The sequence below is a fragment of the Zalophus californianus genome, chromosome 14, assembly GCF_009762305.2.
Source record: "Zalophus californianus isolate mZalCal1 chromosome 14, mZalCal1.pri.v2, whole genome shotgun sequence".
In the NCBI taxonomy this organism is placed as follows: domain Eukaryota; kingdom Metazoa; phylum Chordata; class Mammalia; order Carnivora; family Otariidae; genus Zalophus; species Zalophus californianus.
This window is the reverse complement of record NC_045608.1, coordinates 47,605,664-47,623,776: the sequence shown is the minus strand read 5'-3', so window position 1 is coordinate 47,623,776 and position 18,113 is coordinate 47,605,664. Positions and strand designations below refer to the sequence as shown.

The 18,113-nt window shown below is 38.7% G+C and overlaps 1 protein-coding gene across 6 annotated transcripts in view; it reads left to right on the top strand.

Moving 5' to 3' along the window:
- ZNF521 (zinc finger protein 521) overlaps positions 1–18,113 on the top strand; it is a 273,167-nt gene that overhangs the window by 176,100 nt on the left and 78,954 nt on the right. Inside the window, exon 6 of one of the 6 annotated variants that reach the window (XM_027577282.1) lies at positions 1,484–1,591. The exons of the other annotated variants lie outside the window; for them this stretch is intronic. Within the exon in view, the coding sequence (XP_027433083.1) occupies positions 1,484–1,506 (23 nt within the window). The 3' untranslated portion in view covers positions 1,507–1,591. Of the gene's footprint in view, positions 1–1,483; positions 1,592–18,113 lie in introns of those variants that run through there. 6 annotated transcript variants of the gene reach the window in all.

Sequence of the window (18,113 nt, the reverse complement as noted above, 5' to 3'; positions counted from 1 at the left end):
ATGTATGTGTAACTTTTGGTTAGAGGCAGTTTACCTTTGGCCATGAAATGGATACTGTGTGCATGGTGTTACCACAGGCGTTCTGTTCCAATTGCATTGTGTCTTAACAACAAAGCCCCCCGTGAAACTCAATAAAATTACCAATTTCACAGTTGATTTTCTTCCTGCTCTGCTCTGCAGCCCTCACACTCCTGGCCTGTCTCCACACACTGCAGGGGATGGTGTCGGACCAAACCAATAACATGGTGCTAAAAAGGGGTTTGATATAAACCAGGCTGATCTTAATTCTAATTAGTGTGTCCAGCAACTTTTAAATCTTTGAACCTCTGTCGTAAAAAATAATGCTATCACTTTATTATGAATTGAATGAAGTCCGTTATGTGTTTGGTTGATCAGAATGCACTATTCTGTTTGATTCAGTCCATAGTTGCATTGTACAGAACATATGTGGATCCATTTTATTTCTCATACTATACTGTATTTCCTCTTCTGATATCATTGGCTATGCTAATTTTGGTAATTTAAAATCAATCAACGTCGTATGACTTAAGGTATATAAACCCTGGATCATTGCTTAGAAACCAAGCATTCTAGATCTAATTCGGCTACTATCTAGCTGTGTGATCCTGAATTATAGTCTCTTCTTGCCTCTGTTTCCTCACTAATGAAAACAGATAAAAATAGGTAAGGGGCAATTGAGAAAAATATACAATAAGTGCTATCTTATTTTGATCTTTAGATAAATAGTTAAATAAATAATGAATATGTTTTAAGGCTCAGGTGAGTCAGGTTTTAGCACATGAAACCCTGCAGGCCTTGTTAGCTGTAGATTGAAAATCTGACCCAGTGCCCACTGTAAGATACAGCTTGGAGAATTGAACCTAAATTACCTAAATTATGATAAACATCTTTTTTGTGATGAAAATATTCCAGTCACAGAGATAACTGACTTTACTCTCTTTCAGTTCCTACCTTTTTTTTTTTCCCCAGGAACCACATCCAACCCTAACCCAAGCCCAAGTCTGATACGGATTTTACTATTGAAGCATCTTTGATAGTCATCTTCACTGCACTCTTATCAAATAACAGTCTGTCTGGCCTGAGGGCCAAGCCCTATTGGACTTACTTTACAATCTATGATGTATGATAGAAAACATTTTGAAATTTATTGGCATGCAGGAGAAGTTTGTTGCATGGATGATTGATGGATGGAATGGATGATAGATGGATGGACAGAATGAATGAATGAATGAATGAGTCCACTTAGATGATGAAATTCATAGTGTTTTCATGCATTGCAGAAGTGGAGATCTAGTGATGTAAAAGTTACTTAGAAACGTTGCTTTCTGAATTATCATAGAATCCCATGTCTCCATACATTATACTAGTATATTTGAAGTTGCACTTTGCTATTACATCCTCCAATTATTATTCTTACTTTTGTTTTATCTTTAGTTTGATTGAAGCTTATCTTTTTTTGCAGGTCTTCATTTGCAAGAATCTTAGAATGATAATTATCCCTGCATATGAATGTGAGACCTTTGTCCCATCAGTTATAACTTCACGGAAGCTACTATTTATAACATTGAGCATTTGGTTTCAAATTGGAGTACAATAATTGTTCTCTTCATGACCACTTATAGAGGAAGGAAAATTGGCTCACACAAGCTAAAAGATGACCCCAGCAACAGAGTTCCTCTTGAGAAAACCTGATTCTCAGAGGAGACTTAACTTTGCCTGCATTTACCATCCTGTGCCCCCACAGCCCCTAGGATTGAGAAGTTTGGAAATCCCACAGAAGGCAGCTCCCATGTGTCCAGGAGCCACTGCTTATCATGTTGTAACCCGCCATCCTTGCTAATGAAGTGGTTGGGGAATTTCAGAAGTCAACCTGCTTGTCTGTCTTCTAGGGCTAGAAATCTGAATATTAGTAGCAAAAGGGTTGCAGTGCCCCATTAGTCTGAAAATATCGAACAAATCAGATTCTTTTAGTGCTTAGCCTACTCTCTGTACATTATTCAGCTCTTTCCTGCATTAACTCAGGTTACCAGCATGCAATTTTAAAAGTTATTGCTTCAGTGTGCAAAATGTACATGTGCTCTTCCATTCAGTCAGGAGATTCTGTGATTTCTGGAAGTTCCAAATCAGCTCACTCTCTTCAAAAGGATTGGAAGTAAAATGAAATGCAGTAGTTTGTATCTGTCTTCTCCAAAGCATCATTTTAGACTATGACCGGTGGGAGGAGATGAAGAAACATACCATTTTATTTATAATCAGCCTTCATCCACAGTATTAGCCATTTCACCACACACCATGAACCTTGAAACTAGCTGCCAAGAACCATTCCTCTCTATTCCTCTATGTACAAAGTGTCCATAAATAGTGGCAGTTCCTTTTGCTGGATCCCCACACCAGCTGTCACACTCGATTTCCATGAGATTTTCTGTACATACTTTTCAAATAACTTTAATTGCTTCAGAATGATTTAAAACCCTCTGCATTAAAGTGTCCCAAACAAAACCCCCAAACTCTCTCTCTCTCTCTCTCTGTCTGTGTGTGTGTGTGTTTGAAGAAAATTCTTAGCCTGCCTTCCTTCACGTGAACTCAGGGAGAAGACAAAGGGAGCATGACGCATTGTGAGGCTCCAGTTTGAGGTGCTCCCGTCACAAGCTTTCATAATGAGTATATTGCATGTGACCATGAGTTATCATGACTGTGACCTGCCTCAGGAGGTCCCATGCCACATCTGTATTAACAACTGCATCTGCTTCAGGGTAACCTTATTAGCTTGCCACAGCTGAGCCAGGGGCCTCAGGAGGTATTAGACCTAGTCCCCAGAGAGGATTGGTACTTCTGCTCTCCCTAAATTCAGTTTGGTGCCCAAAATTTAACACCAGGACCTGCTGAATTTTATTTCGAATTATCTACTATAGCAACTCTAGCAGAAAACAACACACACGCACGCGCACACTCCCCTAAAAATTGGCAACCTCCCCAAATGCCATCTCTAATTCCCGTTATGGCATATGGCTTGTTTGCTTCACATAAAAAGCAATGGAAATATCAAAAGAAGAATTCTCACCTTGGTTTCTGTTTTTCTTCTCACTATGAGAATGTACAAAGTGCTGTAAAGAACACAAACCGAAGAAACACAGATGCGTGAACTTATCTGCGGAAGTTTTACTTCCAAACCTGACAATGAGAGTAGTAAATAAACTACACCTGAATGGAGTGTGTGATAAAGAAATCTGTTGGGGCACGTGCACACGCACACATGTGTTTGTATGTGGAGAGGAGTGTGTGCATGTATGTGCAAGTGTGCCTGGGTAGACATGAACCCAGCTCTTTTAACTGAATTCTTAAACAGAGTTCTTTATCACTTACTTCAAATCAATCAGGCAGTGTGGAACTCAGCAAAGTGTGCGTCATTCGTTCATTCATTCACTCTCTGGACAGTAAAAGTGACAGAGGGTGTTAATTCTCCTGGGAACATATCTAGGTCAACATTCTAAAGGCAAAATTCCCATAGTGCCCTGGTGACTGCTCATAAAAGATACTTCCCCACTCTCCTCTCATGGGCAAAAGCTTACTCAATTTCACTGTCATGAGTTCCGCATTTAATGTTACGGAGCAAAGATGGGTAGAATAACACACTCTGCCAGCAAAGATGGGTAGAATAACACACTATTGACAGAACCCCTTTGATGGCTAATTCAGACTGTGTCTAATGGAATTCCACCTTGAACCATAAGAGTGCTCCCAAGTGTGCATTGTTGGGTGCCCTCTGTACACCCTCAGCCCCCATCTCCAATCCTCCCAGAGAATCTCAACCCTTTGCTGATATAGTATGGACTAACAACCTCTTATTTTGCTCTTGATAATTTTGTATGCTATTTTTCAGTTATCGTGTGTGGAATCCCATGCACTAAGTTTAGCACTTTATAGTTTGTTTCATTTAATCTTCCCTGTATAACCTGGTTATACTGTCATCCTGCAGTGAAGCAGCCAAAGGAGGCTGAGTAACTTGTCCAAAGCTGCGTATCTGGTCAGGAGCCTTCTTGGCGAGTGTAATTTAGTTGACCTTGATAAGAAATTTCTGCATTACATCCATTGAAAGGACCCCTATTTTAAGACCTTTTCTTCTTTCCAGTTCCTATCAAGGTCCACAGCTTCTTTTCCCCCTGAGGCATGTGGAGCAAACTACTCTGAAATTTACACGGACCCAGTGAATCCGGGTATACCTAACTTGAATACACTCCTTCATTATCCACAGATGTGATAGTTCTTTCGTCATCAATTCTTCAACTGTAAAAAGTTCATTTTCTTCCGTTGCTATTCAATATTAGTCACTTCTCCGTAGAAAGCAACACTTCTGCTTTAGACATTTCCTAGTTCAGATGCTTTCCTCGGCCAGTAATAGGAGGATCCTTAAGCCCCGTACATCGATCATTAAATCACATTTTTCTCTCTCCCCTGCCCCCAGGACATGCCTGGATTCTGAGGTTATCCAAACTTTGGGCACCGTAGCAAAATAAATGTACTGTGAATGAAATACAAAGAAAATTGTCGTGGAAGAAGCGGTTTAGCTCACTTTGTAGTATATACCCCGCCATGCCAAGTGAGCACAGCTTAATTGATAATGATCAGCTTCTCAGTTACCTTTAACCATTTTCTTGTAACTGTATCCTAAAGCAGCCGAAGTGGCAGCACTTCCTACTTGTTACAACGAAGGCTCTTGTGAACAGGGTGACCTGGCAAACTGCTCTTGGTGGGCAGACTTGCAGAAAACCACGTCCGTCTTCTGCTCCGTGGCGACTGCTCCTTTCGCTGTTCTCCTTGGGATTGTTGTCTCTTCTTATTTCATTTCCTCTCCCTTTTCTTCCCTACGTTTTTCAGCCTCCTATAGTGTTTTATGGAGCTTCCCTTTTTAGTGCTTTAGGGGTTTCATATGTACTGGTGTTTCCTTTCCTCCGAAGCTCCCTTCCCCACAAATCAGAGAAGAAAGATGTAGAAAAACTATCCTTATTTTGTTCTTTGAATAATCGGCATCTTTTCTGATTCTGGCCCATTTGGAAAATGCAAGGAAAAACAAAAGAAATTAAATTACATACAGCCTTAACTCTTAACAGCCAGATGATAACATTTTGATATGGAGTCTTCAAGTTTTTCTTTCTGGAGTCTTTTTTTTTTAATTTATGTAGATATATACACACATGCATATATACTTCAAAGCTGTGTATAATCGTACTATACAATATATTTTAAGTGTTTTCTGTATTTCTTGATATTATTATACAATGTACATACATCATTAAATATTCTTCAAATAGATTCACTATATCATTAACATTTATTGAGTGCTTATTATTTTTTAGTACTGTTCTAACCAAATGCATTAATTCATTTAACTAAACTGCACCCACAGTTAAGATAAATTATTAAGAGTAACAAAGTATTAGAATATTCTTAATGCTCTTCAGGTGGATTTTTAGATTTCTGGTCAGAACAGTTACACTGATACACATCTCCCTCAGTATGTGAGAGGACCCATTTTCTCATGCCCCTGACCACACTGAATAATACACTTTTTAAAAATTGACATTTTTAATTTTAAAAAAAACCTCCATTGGCTATGTGCCAACAATTCCTCATTTTAATTTTCAATTTTTTATTACAAGTAGATTGAGTTTTTCATGTTTTAGTCACCATTTCTATTTGGTATTCTAGAGTTTCCTTATTCATGTCTTATGTCCATTAAAAACTAGTATTTGTCATTTTCCTATTGAATTAAAAGAACTCTTCATGTTTTAAGGCTATGAGATATTTGAATTTCAGTATATTATTTTCTACTTATCTTTTTAATGGCATTTAACAAATGTTATTTATTTACTTGAGAGAGAGAGAGAGAGAGAGAGCATGAGTGGGGGGGCAGGGAGAGGGAGAGAGAGAATTCTCAAACAGACTCCCTGCTGAATGTGGACCCCAACGCGGGGGTGGATCCCAGGACCTTGAGATCATGAGATCATGACCTAAGCTGAAATCAAGAGTTGGTTGCTCAACCAACTGAGCCACTCAGACACCCCAACATATATATATTTTTAATTCTCAACTATTTTAAAATGCAGCATGTATTTTTATTTATTTTTTTCATTAGTTTTTGATGTAGTGTTCCATGATTCATTGTTTGTGTATAACATCCAGTGCTCCATGCGGAACGTGCCCTCTTTAATACCCATCAGCAGGTTAACCCATCCTTGTAGCATGTATATTTTAAATTGTGAGGTGTATCAAGGGTACTAACCTTTGCAAATTAAAATAATCAGCACATGAAAAAAATACTCTTGCCTGAAGTGTGACTGTAGATAGAATATAAAATTTAAGTCAAGACCTTAATGAATTAAACCAGGTCTAGTCTTTCCACTTTGGTTCTTAGACTTTTTCAAAATACTTCCTATTTATATATGTATGTACATATGTGACTTTTGCCTCTCTGCTCTGAAGAGGTAAATGAGCATGAGGAAATGTCTCTTTTTAAGTAGAAAACATTACATGTAGATTTTTATACAGTGAAATTCTCAGAGTAGAATGCATGTACACAGAGGAAGGACATTGTGGAAAGATGATAGGACTGGTTGATGTGAACTGGACTCTCAATCGGGCTCTTCCCTTCTGACCTAAACACTTTAAACAAGTCAGTTTCATCTTATTTTTAAAGGTGTTTGTACTAGACAATTTTAAGGTCTTTTTTTAGCTTAATCTCCTCTGAGTTTATCCAAAAATATATTCCACCATCTCTCTCTCTCTCTTTTTTTAAAGATACCAATGAGGGTTTTGTTTATTTTTTTAGAGTGGGGGAGGGGCAGAGGGAAAAGAAGTGAGAGACTCTTAAGCAGGCTCCACACCCAGCATGCCGCCCGACTGGCCCTGGGCTCGATCTCACGGCCCTGAGATCATGACCTGAGCCGAAATCAGGGGTTGGACGCTTAAACAACTGAGCCACCCAAGCGCCCCCCACCATCTCTCTTAAATAGATGCTCTTCTTTAAAGACACAGCCTGTCTCACCTTTTCTATACCTGGCAATCCTAACCTGTCTATATCTGATTTGGGTTATTTACAAGTGGTTTTGTACAAGTAAATATTATCTCCACCATCCCATTAAATTTCAAAAGATTAGAAGCCAGATAAAGTTTCCTTTTCCCACTGTATTTGGGGTGAAGTTGACACGCTGGCTTATAATAAGAATTTTGACTGATTGATTGACTAAAACTTTTGAAACCTACTTTTGCCTGTTCTGCCCCCTCTACTTCACCTCTACCTCAGGGTTCCTTAGAACCCTCAACGTTTTCTTGACATTCAGGCCTCATCAGAGTTAGGTGCATGACTCAGATATGCACCTATTTCTAGATGTCCCCAGGGAAAATCCTCTGTCCACATTCCATGTCAGTTGACCAACTGGTATAAACTCCAGTGACTAATTCATGGAGAAACAGCAGTAGCGATTTTTGACCTTGTGTAGGGATAAGCAACTTCAAGTCACAGCGAGTTTCTAATTAAATGATTGATTTAAGAATTGTAGTAATAAAGCCTTTTAAGAGAAAGTTCATTTTGCATTCCTGGCTTTTCCCTGAATGGCTTGAACTAGAATGAAAGGAAAAATTCTTGTAATCTGGGATACCATAACTTTGCTGATGGGAATCGGCTCTCAGGGAACATGCTCACTCTTCTATGGGGACAGCCGAACATAGAACCAAGTGTTTTCTTCCTTCTTTTTCATCTTGTCACCACCTCTGTGACTCCTTGTTCCTTTGTCCATCCCTGAACTCTTGGAACCATCGATATTAGAACTGGAAAACTCAGTATGGTATAAGGGGGTTAATGGACCTGTGCTTGTTCCACCGAGTACTTGCTATTAGGATTGGTGACACTTTGTCACTTCCTTTAGCACTGTGCCGAGGCACATCGTGGAGAAGGAGGAGAAGCAGAATGGGTTATGGGACAAAGGGAAAACTGCAATCCTGCTAAAGCCTTTGAAGTGTTAGACGATCCATCTGCCTATTTGAGTCTGAGGCTGAATCCCTTTTTAAAATGCATCAAATGTTTGAGCATGACGTTCGGGCCTGACAGCATCTGTGATTCTCTGTGGAGACATCCACACCGCAGTTTCCCAGACGCTGTCTGTATTCACAGGAGAAGGGTTTGATCCAAAGGCCTAGCCGGAGTGGGGCCATGTGGAGTTGAAGTAGACAGGTCGTTTCAGCAAGGTCCTGTGAAGTCTAGCAGCCAGCCCCCATAAAACCAGAGTGGGGAGAGCTTTAGGCTTTTAATCCCAACCTAAAGCCATGTTGTCAAGCTTCTCATTATTCCTGGTACGTGAAGATAACAGGAAAGGGGGCAGGACCGAGCAGGCTTCCCCATGACTTCATAAATCCTGGCTGTGATGGAATTTTTATAGATAGTATAGGAAGTACATTTTTAATTTAAAAGCACACATTTTCGTTAGAGAACTGTGACAATATGATTTTCATTTGTGTGACCAAGTGAATTATTTAAAATAGTAGTTAAGGTGACATACAACTTGAAATTGTAGCTGACCAACATTCTCCACACTGACAGCATTAAGATATCTTAGCAATATCACTACCTATACCAAAATATATAATAAGCACAGACATCAACACTATTAAAATATTCACATTTAAAACTGTAGGCACCTCTTATCATAACTCACTGCTTTACCATTTGTAGGTAATTATTTTTTAAAGATCTCATGGTTTGTGTTCAAAGATAGATACCCACACATTTTTCAGTGTTTGGGGGCATGTTGGTGAGGTTTTTATTAAGAGTAACTTCCATCACGGTTTTCCCAGTGACTCTCCTAGAGTAGTAGCCTGTAACTTTGCCTTCTAACCTTATCTCTAGTAATTAAGCTATTTTTACTAATGCCAACAAAGTATTAAAAGTAGTCAAAGGCTACATTCAGGGATAGGAAAAAAGAATTTCAATCGAGTCTTCGTGAAGTGAAATCCATAGCTTATCTTAGACCTGTGTGCAGAACTTCAAGATGAATATAGGCAGACAGAGAATTTTTCTGTTAAAGGACATTCTTCCACTTACCATGACACAAGATCATAATTTTCTAGCCTCTCATTAGTACCAGATTTAAAACGTTTTTTAAAGTTAAATTCTCTCTAACAGTAAAAACATCCCCTTGGTAATTGGTTAGGCACTTAGGGAGGGGCATTAAGTTTGGAGGATCACTAAAGTACAATTTTCTAAATTGCCTTTGTAGTGCACTAAATAAATGCCTACGCATAGAACTCTGTGATCTTCCAGATGGCTAGTGCTTAAAAAAATGTGTAGAAAGATTCTGCAGTATGGATTTGTAAAAAAAAAAAATACTTTTGAGTGACTACTCTTTAATACACTGGGAGATCTATGTAAGCAATAGAATGGTATGTTAGCGTTTATGTTCTCTCATGTAAGAAGTTACCATTAGGAGCCCACATCAAGAGCACAGGATCTGCTGACCCCCACTCCACAAGGAAGGACTTTGCTTAAGACCTTTGTTTATAAAAATCGTTTTTTGTTTGTGTGTAAGTTACTAAGTGAAATCCTCTCTAACCGCACCTGACAGTCTGAGCTTGTTTTAGGGGGCTTTTCTAGTATTTAAACCTAGATCCTGGACTAGGTCATCATCTGTGTATAATGAAAGTAAGCTGTGACTTTCTGACCAGTCGGCTTGCCAGAACTAAAAAATTCTTTTTTTTTTTTTAAGATTTTATTTATTTATTTGAAAGAGAGCAAAAGTGAGAGAGCACAAGTAGGGGGAGAGGCAGAGGGAGCAGCAGAGGGAGAGGGAGAAGCAGGCTTCCCGCGGAGCAGGGAGCCTGACAATGGACTCCATCTCAGGACCCTGGGATCATGACCTGAGCCAAAGGCAGACGCTTCATTGACTGAGCCACCAGACACCCCAGAACTAGAAAGTTCTGTTCAACTTCTACACACATGCCTGCCTTCACTCTCTCCTACCCACTTTTCTCACCCAGCCCTAAGAAGGAGGGGATAGAGGGATATAGTTGGAAGCACCTGCAAAAGTCTACTGCAGCCTACCAGCTGAATACCTAAAGACTCACTACTTCCTAAAGGACACTGGTCCAAGTTTTTGAGCCTCTACTTAAAGCATGCATCACTCAGTTTTTCATTTATTTACTCAACTGCTTATTGGGGATACAAAGGTAAATAGAATATTACCTTTCCTCAAGATAATGATAATAATTCACAAGATGTTCTCTGAAGACTGAGAAGTGATTGAATGAACATGCCTGAGAGGGTCAAGGAAGGCTTTATAAAAGAGGAGATTTCTGAACAGAATCTTGAATGATATGGACAAGTTACCCAGGAGGGCCAGGTAAGAAAGGTATTCAGTCAGAGAGAAGATTATGTCTAAAGTATAGAGTTAACATACTCAGGAAGATAACAGATCATCAAAGACCTGTTTCCAAGCAAAGGAAGTTGAGTTTTCTTTTGAGGACAGTGGAGAGGCTTCTGAGAGATTTTAATAGGGGACAACATACTAAGACCTGGGCCAGACTAGAGAGTGGGATTAAATGAGTGAGAGACCACATGCAGGGAAGTATGCATAGCCCAAGAGATGTAGATGAAGGCCAGAACTAAGACTCTGGCAGTGGAATTGGAGAAGAAACAAAACAGAAATATTTAGCAGTTATGACCCAGTAGATGTGGATGATGAAGGAAAGGAGGGAATCTCAGGACACTCTAAGCCTATCTCTGAAATTTCCATCCACTAATCCACATGGAGAAAACAAATCTTTTTTCTACTATAAAGTCCTTTGTGTATTTTGCTGCAGCTGACATGCTTCTTCTCTTGATTCTTCTCTAAGATCAACATCCACTAGTTCCTTCAAACTGCTCATATATTGTAGTTCCAAAACCATCATTACCTCTCCTCTGAAGTTGTTCCTCTAGCCTGTGCTCATTCATTCATCCTCCGGTCTATGCTAGGGACTCTGTCACCTATTGGGAGTACACAGATGTGCTGAGTATATCTCAGATTGCTTATGGCCCATAGGTAAGAAGGCAAAACATTATAGGCTCACTATTGTAAAGGTATTAATGGAGGTGTTTGCAGAGCAATGGTTCTCAGCATTTTCTCTGCCCAGAACATAGCTGTTGTCTGTGACTTACACCATCGGTTATCATGACTGACCTGTCTCATGGGTACCATTGACTCATCTTTCATTACAGGTTATCATTGTGGGTTTGAGCACCCGGGACTGGGACAGATCTTCCCTTCACCTGCCTGTCCCCACCTCCTTGAGAATTAGCCAAGTAAATGGTGCAATGGGGATGACATACAAAAGCATCGAGTTTTCAGTTGGAATGATGCCTTAGGAGACTTCAGTTAGTGATGTGTAGATGGAACGCCAGGGTGGGGCATGCACAAAAAGGGAAGACCAGCTCTTCTATCTATCTCAGCCTTTATTCTGGCTTAAACATCAGCCAGTACACAAAGCCTCTATTAACTATAAAATGTGGACTTTCTTGAATAAAAATATTGCCTCCCTAGATACCTTATCATGATAATTGTGAGTTATAAAAGAATATGAACCTTACATTGGCTTGATATCTGGTTATCAAAGCTGATTTACATATGTTTTACCAATTAATCCTCTCAGCAATTCTATGAGGGAAGAAAAATCATTCTGTATTCACGCCACAACACACCCAGGTTGAAAGGCCTTCCATTTTGGCTGGCCCAACCGTAGCATCTTAGAGATTCCATGGCGATACTTCTGCTCGCCTTTCAGTTATATGGAGGATCTGCCTTCTCTCTCTAAGGTTCAGCAGCAATGTGGACGAGTATCTTAAACGTCACCCTGTTCCCCAGGGGGCAAGAGAATAGACTAATTTGGCCACCTGGGTGCTTCTCACCTGTCTGTAGAATATGAATAGTTTTAAGGGTTTGGTGAAGAAGGAAGAGTCCTTTCAAATTGGGAAGATAAAATAGATGTGGTTCCTACTCTGTACATTTGTTTAATGCTCGAAGTTCATTTATGTCAGTGCACTGGAAGGGGGGCATAGTGGAAGCTGGTACTTATATAAATAATAGATTTGCTTTATTTATAGCATCAAGCCATTAGATTGACTGAGGAACAGTAGTCTTAAATAATTGTATCTTTTATGCATTTCTGATGTTAAACATTCAAATAACATGTCCTCTCATCTCTCCTTGAGCCCTAATTTATGACAAAGTAAGAAGATTTTTTTTTTAAACTCAGATGTTCTTTAAAACAATCCTTCACTGCCTGAAATTCATAACTCACAGAAAACAATTATCTTACAATTTCAGAGCGGATATATCTTCCTTGGATAGTACAGGTTCAAGGTGTCTGGAAAAGGGCTGAATATTTTGCTTAAAGGATTTTTAATTTCCCATAAAGACTTTTATATCGACTTACCCTGTTTCCAGAATATTTATATTTAGAAGAAAAGAAGGAAGGAAGGGGTGGAGGGGAAGAAGAAGGAGGGAGGGAAAAGAAAAGAACAGGGAAGAAACTTTATTTCTTTGAGAGATCAATATAATCAGTAGCCCTCAATGAACATAAAGCAGATGGCAGACATGAATGAATTGTGACCAAAAACTTTGAACTTTATCCCAGTTCCAGACCACGGGAATATCCATCTCCTGGTGAGCCTCATATCTGTACTCAATCAGGATAACTAAGAAGGGCATAAATAAGTCCTGTGCAAATAATTATGTTGGGTCCATTTATGCCTCCCATTCATATATGCCGGCCTAATTGAATCGAGTGTTTAATCCCAGGATTCATTATCTATTTCCCTATCTAAGTCTTTTGTCCCATTTATATTTAGCACCCAGCTGTCCCCTCCTCCAAATGGTCAACTGTAGTCCCGTAAAAGTCTTGTGATTGGCCTCCTGAACCCCTAGCTTTGTGCAGCAATTTTCTCAGCAGGGGGTAGCTGGATCTTGGTGCGTCCCTGCCGCCAGGTTAGAATCGTTAAAGACCACAAGCTGCATGCACGGAGGCGGGGATGGGGAAATGGAACTCAGCCCTTCCTGGCAGATATTCCAGGTAGAGCCGGGTATGCTGCTCAAGTCAGGACAGGGCACTGCTGCCTTTTGTAGCCGTCAGAGAGAATAAAGCTATAAAAAGATCAGTTAAAACGCTTGCTGGAAGTTATTGATAGAAAAATTCTTTCTGCACGAAAGATTATAAACAGAGTGTTATCTGAAGATGGATTTGTTTTAATTTGGCATTGATGTATTTGATACCTGGTAGGATCAAAGAAAACAGAATCAAAGGCAGAAATACAAGCAGCCCTGCTTTTCTGAATATAGGCCTCTTTTATAGATATAAAATCTCGGGACTGGAGTGCTCAAATTTATTTGTACTGATGTTTGTTTAAAGATCAATATTAAATAAATTGGTCTGGAAGCTATAGTCATAAAGCAGCTGTCGAACTAATGTAATCCCACAATGCCATTTTGTCTACTGCATGAAACCTGGTTAACTGTGTACTTCTAATAACATGTGGAAATCTGTTGAAAGAGAAAATAGCTGAACTGGATTTTCTGAACTTGGATTAAGTTGCAGTTGAATGTGAGGGGAATTTAAGTATACTTACATACATATTTGGTCCCTCTCAGGATGATGATTGATTGGTTTTATGGCCAAGTATCAAGGGCTCGTATAACCTACAGATTTCTTATGCAATATATAAAAATGCTACTTTAGACAATATTATTACACTTTCATAGAAAAGATGAATTTTGAGACCCTTGTTTTCCCTCGTTTTGTTAATTGTTGATATTATTTTTGTGTTTGCTCTTATTCGTGTTTGTTGGGTTTTTTATCATTTTCTTGGCAGTTGTTTTGTTAACGGTGCACCAATATGTATTGGTGCCATTATAAATTCAAATTTTAGAATATTTGCTGTGCTCTGTATTCTCTCAAGATTCAAAAGAAAAGAAACAAAAAAGAGCAAGAGTTATGGTATGTGTCCTATATACAATGCCTATGTAATCTCACGCCCGTTGTCTTTGCACACTTTTTTTTTTTTTTTGAGCATCCAGTTTTGTTTTGTTTTTACTCACAAACACGTAAGATATGTCTCCTGCCATCCAGGAGTATAAAATCTGGTTGCGAGCAGGGTGTAAGACACATAGAAAAAGATGATCCTAATGTAATGTAACAAGGATAAAAAGTCATATGAGAAAGACAAATTGTAGAGACACTAAGGACCAGTAGAGTATCATACCACTGAGTCAGCAAGGAGGACAGAAGACTAGAGCTGGTCCTTGATCTATCTAACTTTTTTGGTTATAGGAAGGTGGACTGCAAAGTGCTACAAGGTGACTTTCGTGAGACTTTACAGAACTATCAGTTATGGTTAACCGGGCCAAGTCACAAGGACTAGAAAAGTGAGTTTGTTTTTTAATAAAGGTGTGCTTTGTAAAAGCAGATGGTGGAGTGACTGGTAGTTGTTTTGTTTTGTTTTCAGAACAAATTTATGGAATCAAATATGCTTATATTTCATACATATCTCTTTCTTTATCCTTCCCATTTTTCTATAGGGCTCCCTGCTCATTTTCTTCATATCTAAATGCTTTTTATATCTCCTGGCCCAAAGGACACCTGGCAGTGCATCTTCATAAATGTGCTATGTGACAATTATGAAATTTCAGCAACTTTTTTGATTTCCTGCTCATTAATAACATGCTTGGGAGGGTTGGAGAACACGGTGATTAGGAATATATTCACTAGAGTCAGAGTAATGGGTATAAAGGCAAGCCTTTCCACTTGCTAGCTGTGTGACCTGGGGCAAGTAACCCAACCTTTAACCCCTAAAATAGGAATAACTTCATAACGTAATAGGGTTGTTTTAAGGAAAGAAGAAAAAAACATTTAGTACCATGCCTGATACAGTTGAGACTTCATAAATGCTAACTATGGTAATCATCTCTCTTTCTAAAGGTTTCCCATGTTGCCTGGCTTAAAATGTCTGAAATAGCTTTATTGTTACTTTCCACCTCTTCCCATGGCACCAAACTACCAGGAACTATAGCATTTTCAGAAGAAGATTAAACATTAGAAAGAAATAAAATAGAGCATGTTATTAATTTGTAAAAGTCAAATCAAACCTATGGGGAAGGCAGAATTCATAATGCTGTTCATGTTTCTGAATGCTCTGAGCATTACAGTATGGGAAGTCAGGAGTTGTCATTTGGGCCATTTATGCCCAGTGACTGAGTCAAGCTTAAGTCAAATGGAGATTTGTCTCTTGAGCTCTCTTTCCATTTGAATGTGGGGAAAGTGACATCGAGTAGCAGGTGGAAGAGGTTTGCTTGTTGTTTGTGTTGTTCTTGATGTTTTGCCACAGACTTTGCCCACTATTGAAGATTAACAAAAACTGTAGGTTGATCCCACGCCAAGGAGGTCCATAGGAAGTTATGTTATCGTCTCTGTTTTATAAAAAGTCTTAACCTTCAGGAATTCAGGACTCTCCTTTCAATGATACTAAAGTAAGTACTGGGGGGAAATTCATGGATATCTTTAAGAAGGAGGAGACATGGCAAAGTAAGACTGCTGTTTCTCTGGAAGGCTAGCTGGGTTGAATCGTTTAGGAAAAAGCAGAATGGACGATGGCCAAAGAAACCCTGCATATCGAGGCTTGAGTTCTGGTTACAGACGTCCAGGTGAGCTAGGAGCACAGTGTGGAAACCATGTCCTAAAGCAGGGCTGTGGACATAGGTTTTTTGCAGCGTGAAAGGGTGCAGTCTTGGAGGAGTTCCATTGACAGTGGTCCGCAGCCAGCGGAGCTCCTGCATGCTGGTGCACTTACATACGGGTCACACAAAGGGGCGAATGGAGCTCTTTGTTCCATGTCTGTGGGATAACTGAGTTTCGTATGATATAAACGGAGACTCAGCACTGCCATGGATATTTTCTTGGACAGCATGTAGGGACAAATAGATCTTTAGCCCTTCTCTTAGGAAGAATTCTAGAATGACTCTTTCCCCCAGTGATTTCTTATTAATCAAAGGCTAACTTTAAAATTCGAAGATGTTTTCATTTGAATAGTTTCAGTAAACACCCGTTTTTCTTACCTTAAAGTTTCAGCTTTGGCTTCTTTGATTTTTTTTTTCTTTCTCCCCATTGAAACCCTTAATCCTGGGTAGCTACGTGGCAAAGTTGCATTTCTCACCTGGGTTACTTCTATCACTCCAGAATGTTTTAAATATCCCCAAGTGATTTTAGTTAGCATCTCGATTTAACATCTTGAAAGATCCACCTATGTGTATCCAGTTTATATATTTCTACTTTTCTTAATAAAGATGTAAAACTTAAAGTAAAATTGTAGCCGATTGTACTGAATTATTACTCTAAGATAGATTCATCAAATCTCCCAGCTGTATAAGACAGGGCTTACTAATGAAGTTCCCTATCAAAAAGAAAAGCCTAATTTTGATTTGGCTTAGGTAATGAACTTCTTTTTCCTGGTGTGATTATCTGCATGGGGTGGCTAAAAGAGTAGCAAGAGAGAGTGCGCTCACAGAAGCATTATGCAAAATGTCTTTTGTCTCTTTTTGCTGGGATATATTAAATTTTCAATGTAGTCTATGTAATATAAAATTATGATAATGACTTTTGGCCCACTGTGAAGGCAGCTTGCTGGTCCTGAGCATGTGTGTCTGGCTTGAGCACTAGGATACACTGTGGGAGTTGCCTTTTCTATTAACAAACCTCTAGATACCTAATGATGAATTTTCTTTCACCAAATGTTCTCCTTTTGTCTAAAATACAAGCATTTTCTAAATTGCTTTTGAGAAAAACAAGAGAGGCTGAGAGGTCTATGGTACTAACAAGGGATATTGAAACAAAGCAAGGGATTCGGTTAGCATCATTCTTGTAATTATAAACCAACCAAAAGGTTGTTTTGTGTACTAGTGAAAATATTTACCATCTTATTGGTATAACTGATTGCATCACTTAGTAAAAGGACAAATTGAACAGTTGCCTTCTAAAATATTTCTGTGCCTTAGAGTCATGTGAAGTTTGATGGTTGAATTTATTACAGGTGATATTGGCAACTTTCAATATCTATTGGTCCTTACCATCAGGGGAAAAATGTTTCTTCTTTTTCTTTTAAGTTTTTAAATAATAGAAATGTATAACATGAAAGAAATTTTGGCTTTCTTATTATTTAGCATATTTGACGGAAAGTATCTTAAGAAAACTTTACAAAGAAATTTTCAAATATTATATATTTCATGTCACTTTTAATCTTAAAATGATGGTACTTATATATGAAATGAAGGTTACTCTTTAAATAATCACCACCGACGGCTATCAATTTATTCTAAACAACACCATTCTTGCTTAGAACACCTTTAAAGCTCTGGTTTTAACTGTTGGAGCCAGTTTACAAGATACACAAGAAAATCCATCTTATCACCTTATAGTCATGCTTGGTATTTTCTTCATCTTTGATCTTTTATTCCCGAAGGTTAACCTCTTTCTGAATAACGGGGCTCTTGCTTCTTGGTAGTTATGACCAAGCTCATCTCTTAATATCAACTTGACATGGTAATAAATTTCTATCTAGGATTTCACAGTTATTAGGGAAGTTTCTATGATGTCACAAAGCATGGCCATGATATTTGCTAGAAAATTAGCTTTGGGGAATATCGTCTCTTCAGTGCTATGTTGGAAATGCTGAAGAAGAGGGCTGTAAGTGTAGAAAATATTATTCAGAGTATGTGTTGACACTAGATGTATTTCAAAGTTTTGTGAGGCATCAGATGCTAATTAAGTTTTCCCGTTATGTTAGTGTCAGGGGAAGGTCAATACCAAGGATATTTGCATATCTATTGATAACAACGTGAACATCTCTAGCAGGTGTGATTTTGCTTGTAGGCAGATTAATAACTTTGGAACTGAATTACCATAACCTATTAGAATAGTTAATTAGAATTGCTTTTAAAAAACAAACTAAAGGACACATGTGAAATAGGACTCTCTTAAGTAACTGTCTCCTGAATTTTATTTCTGGCACTAATAGAAACTAT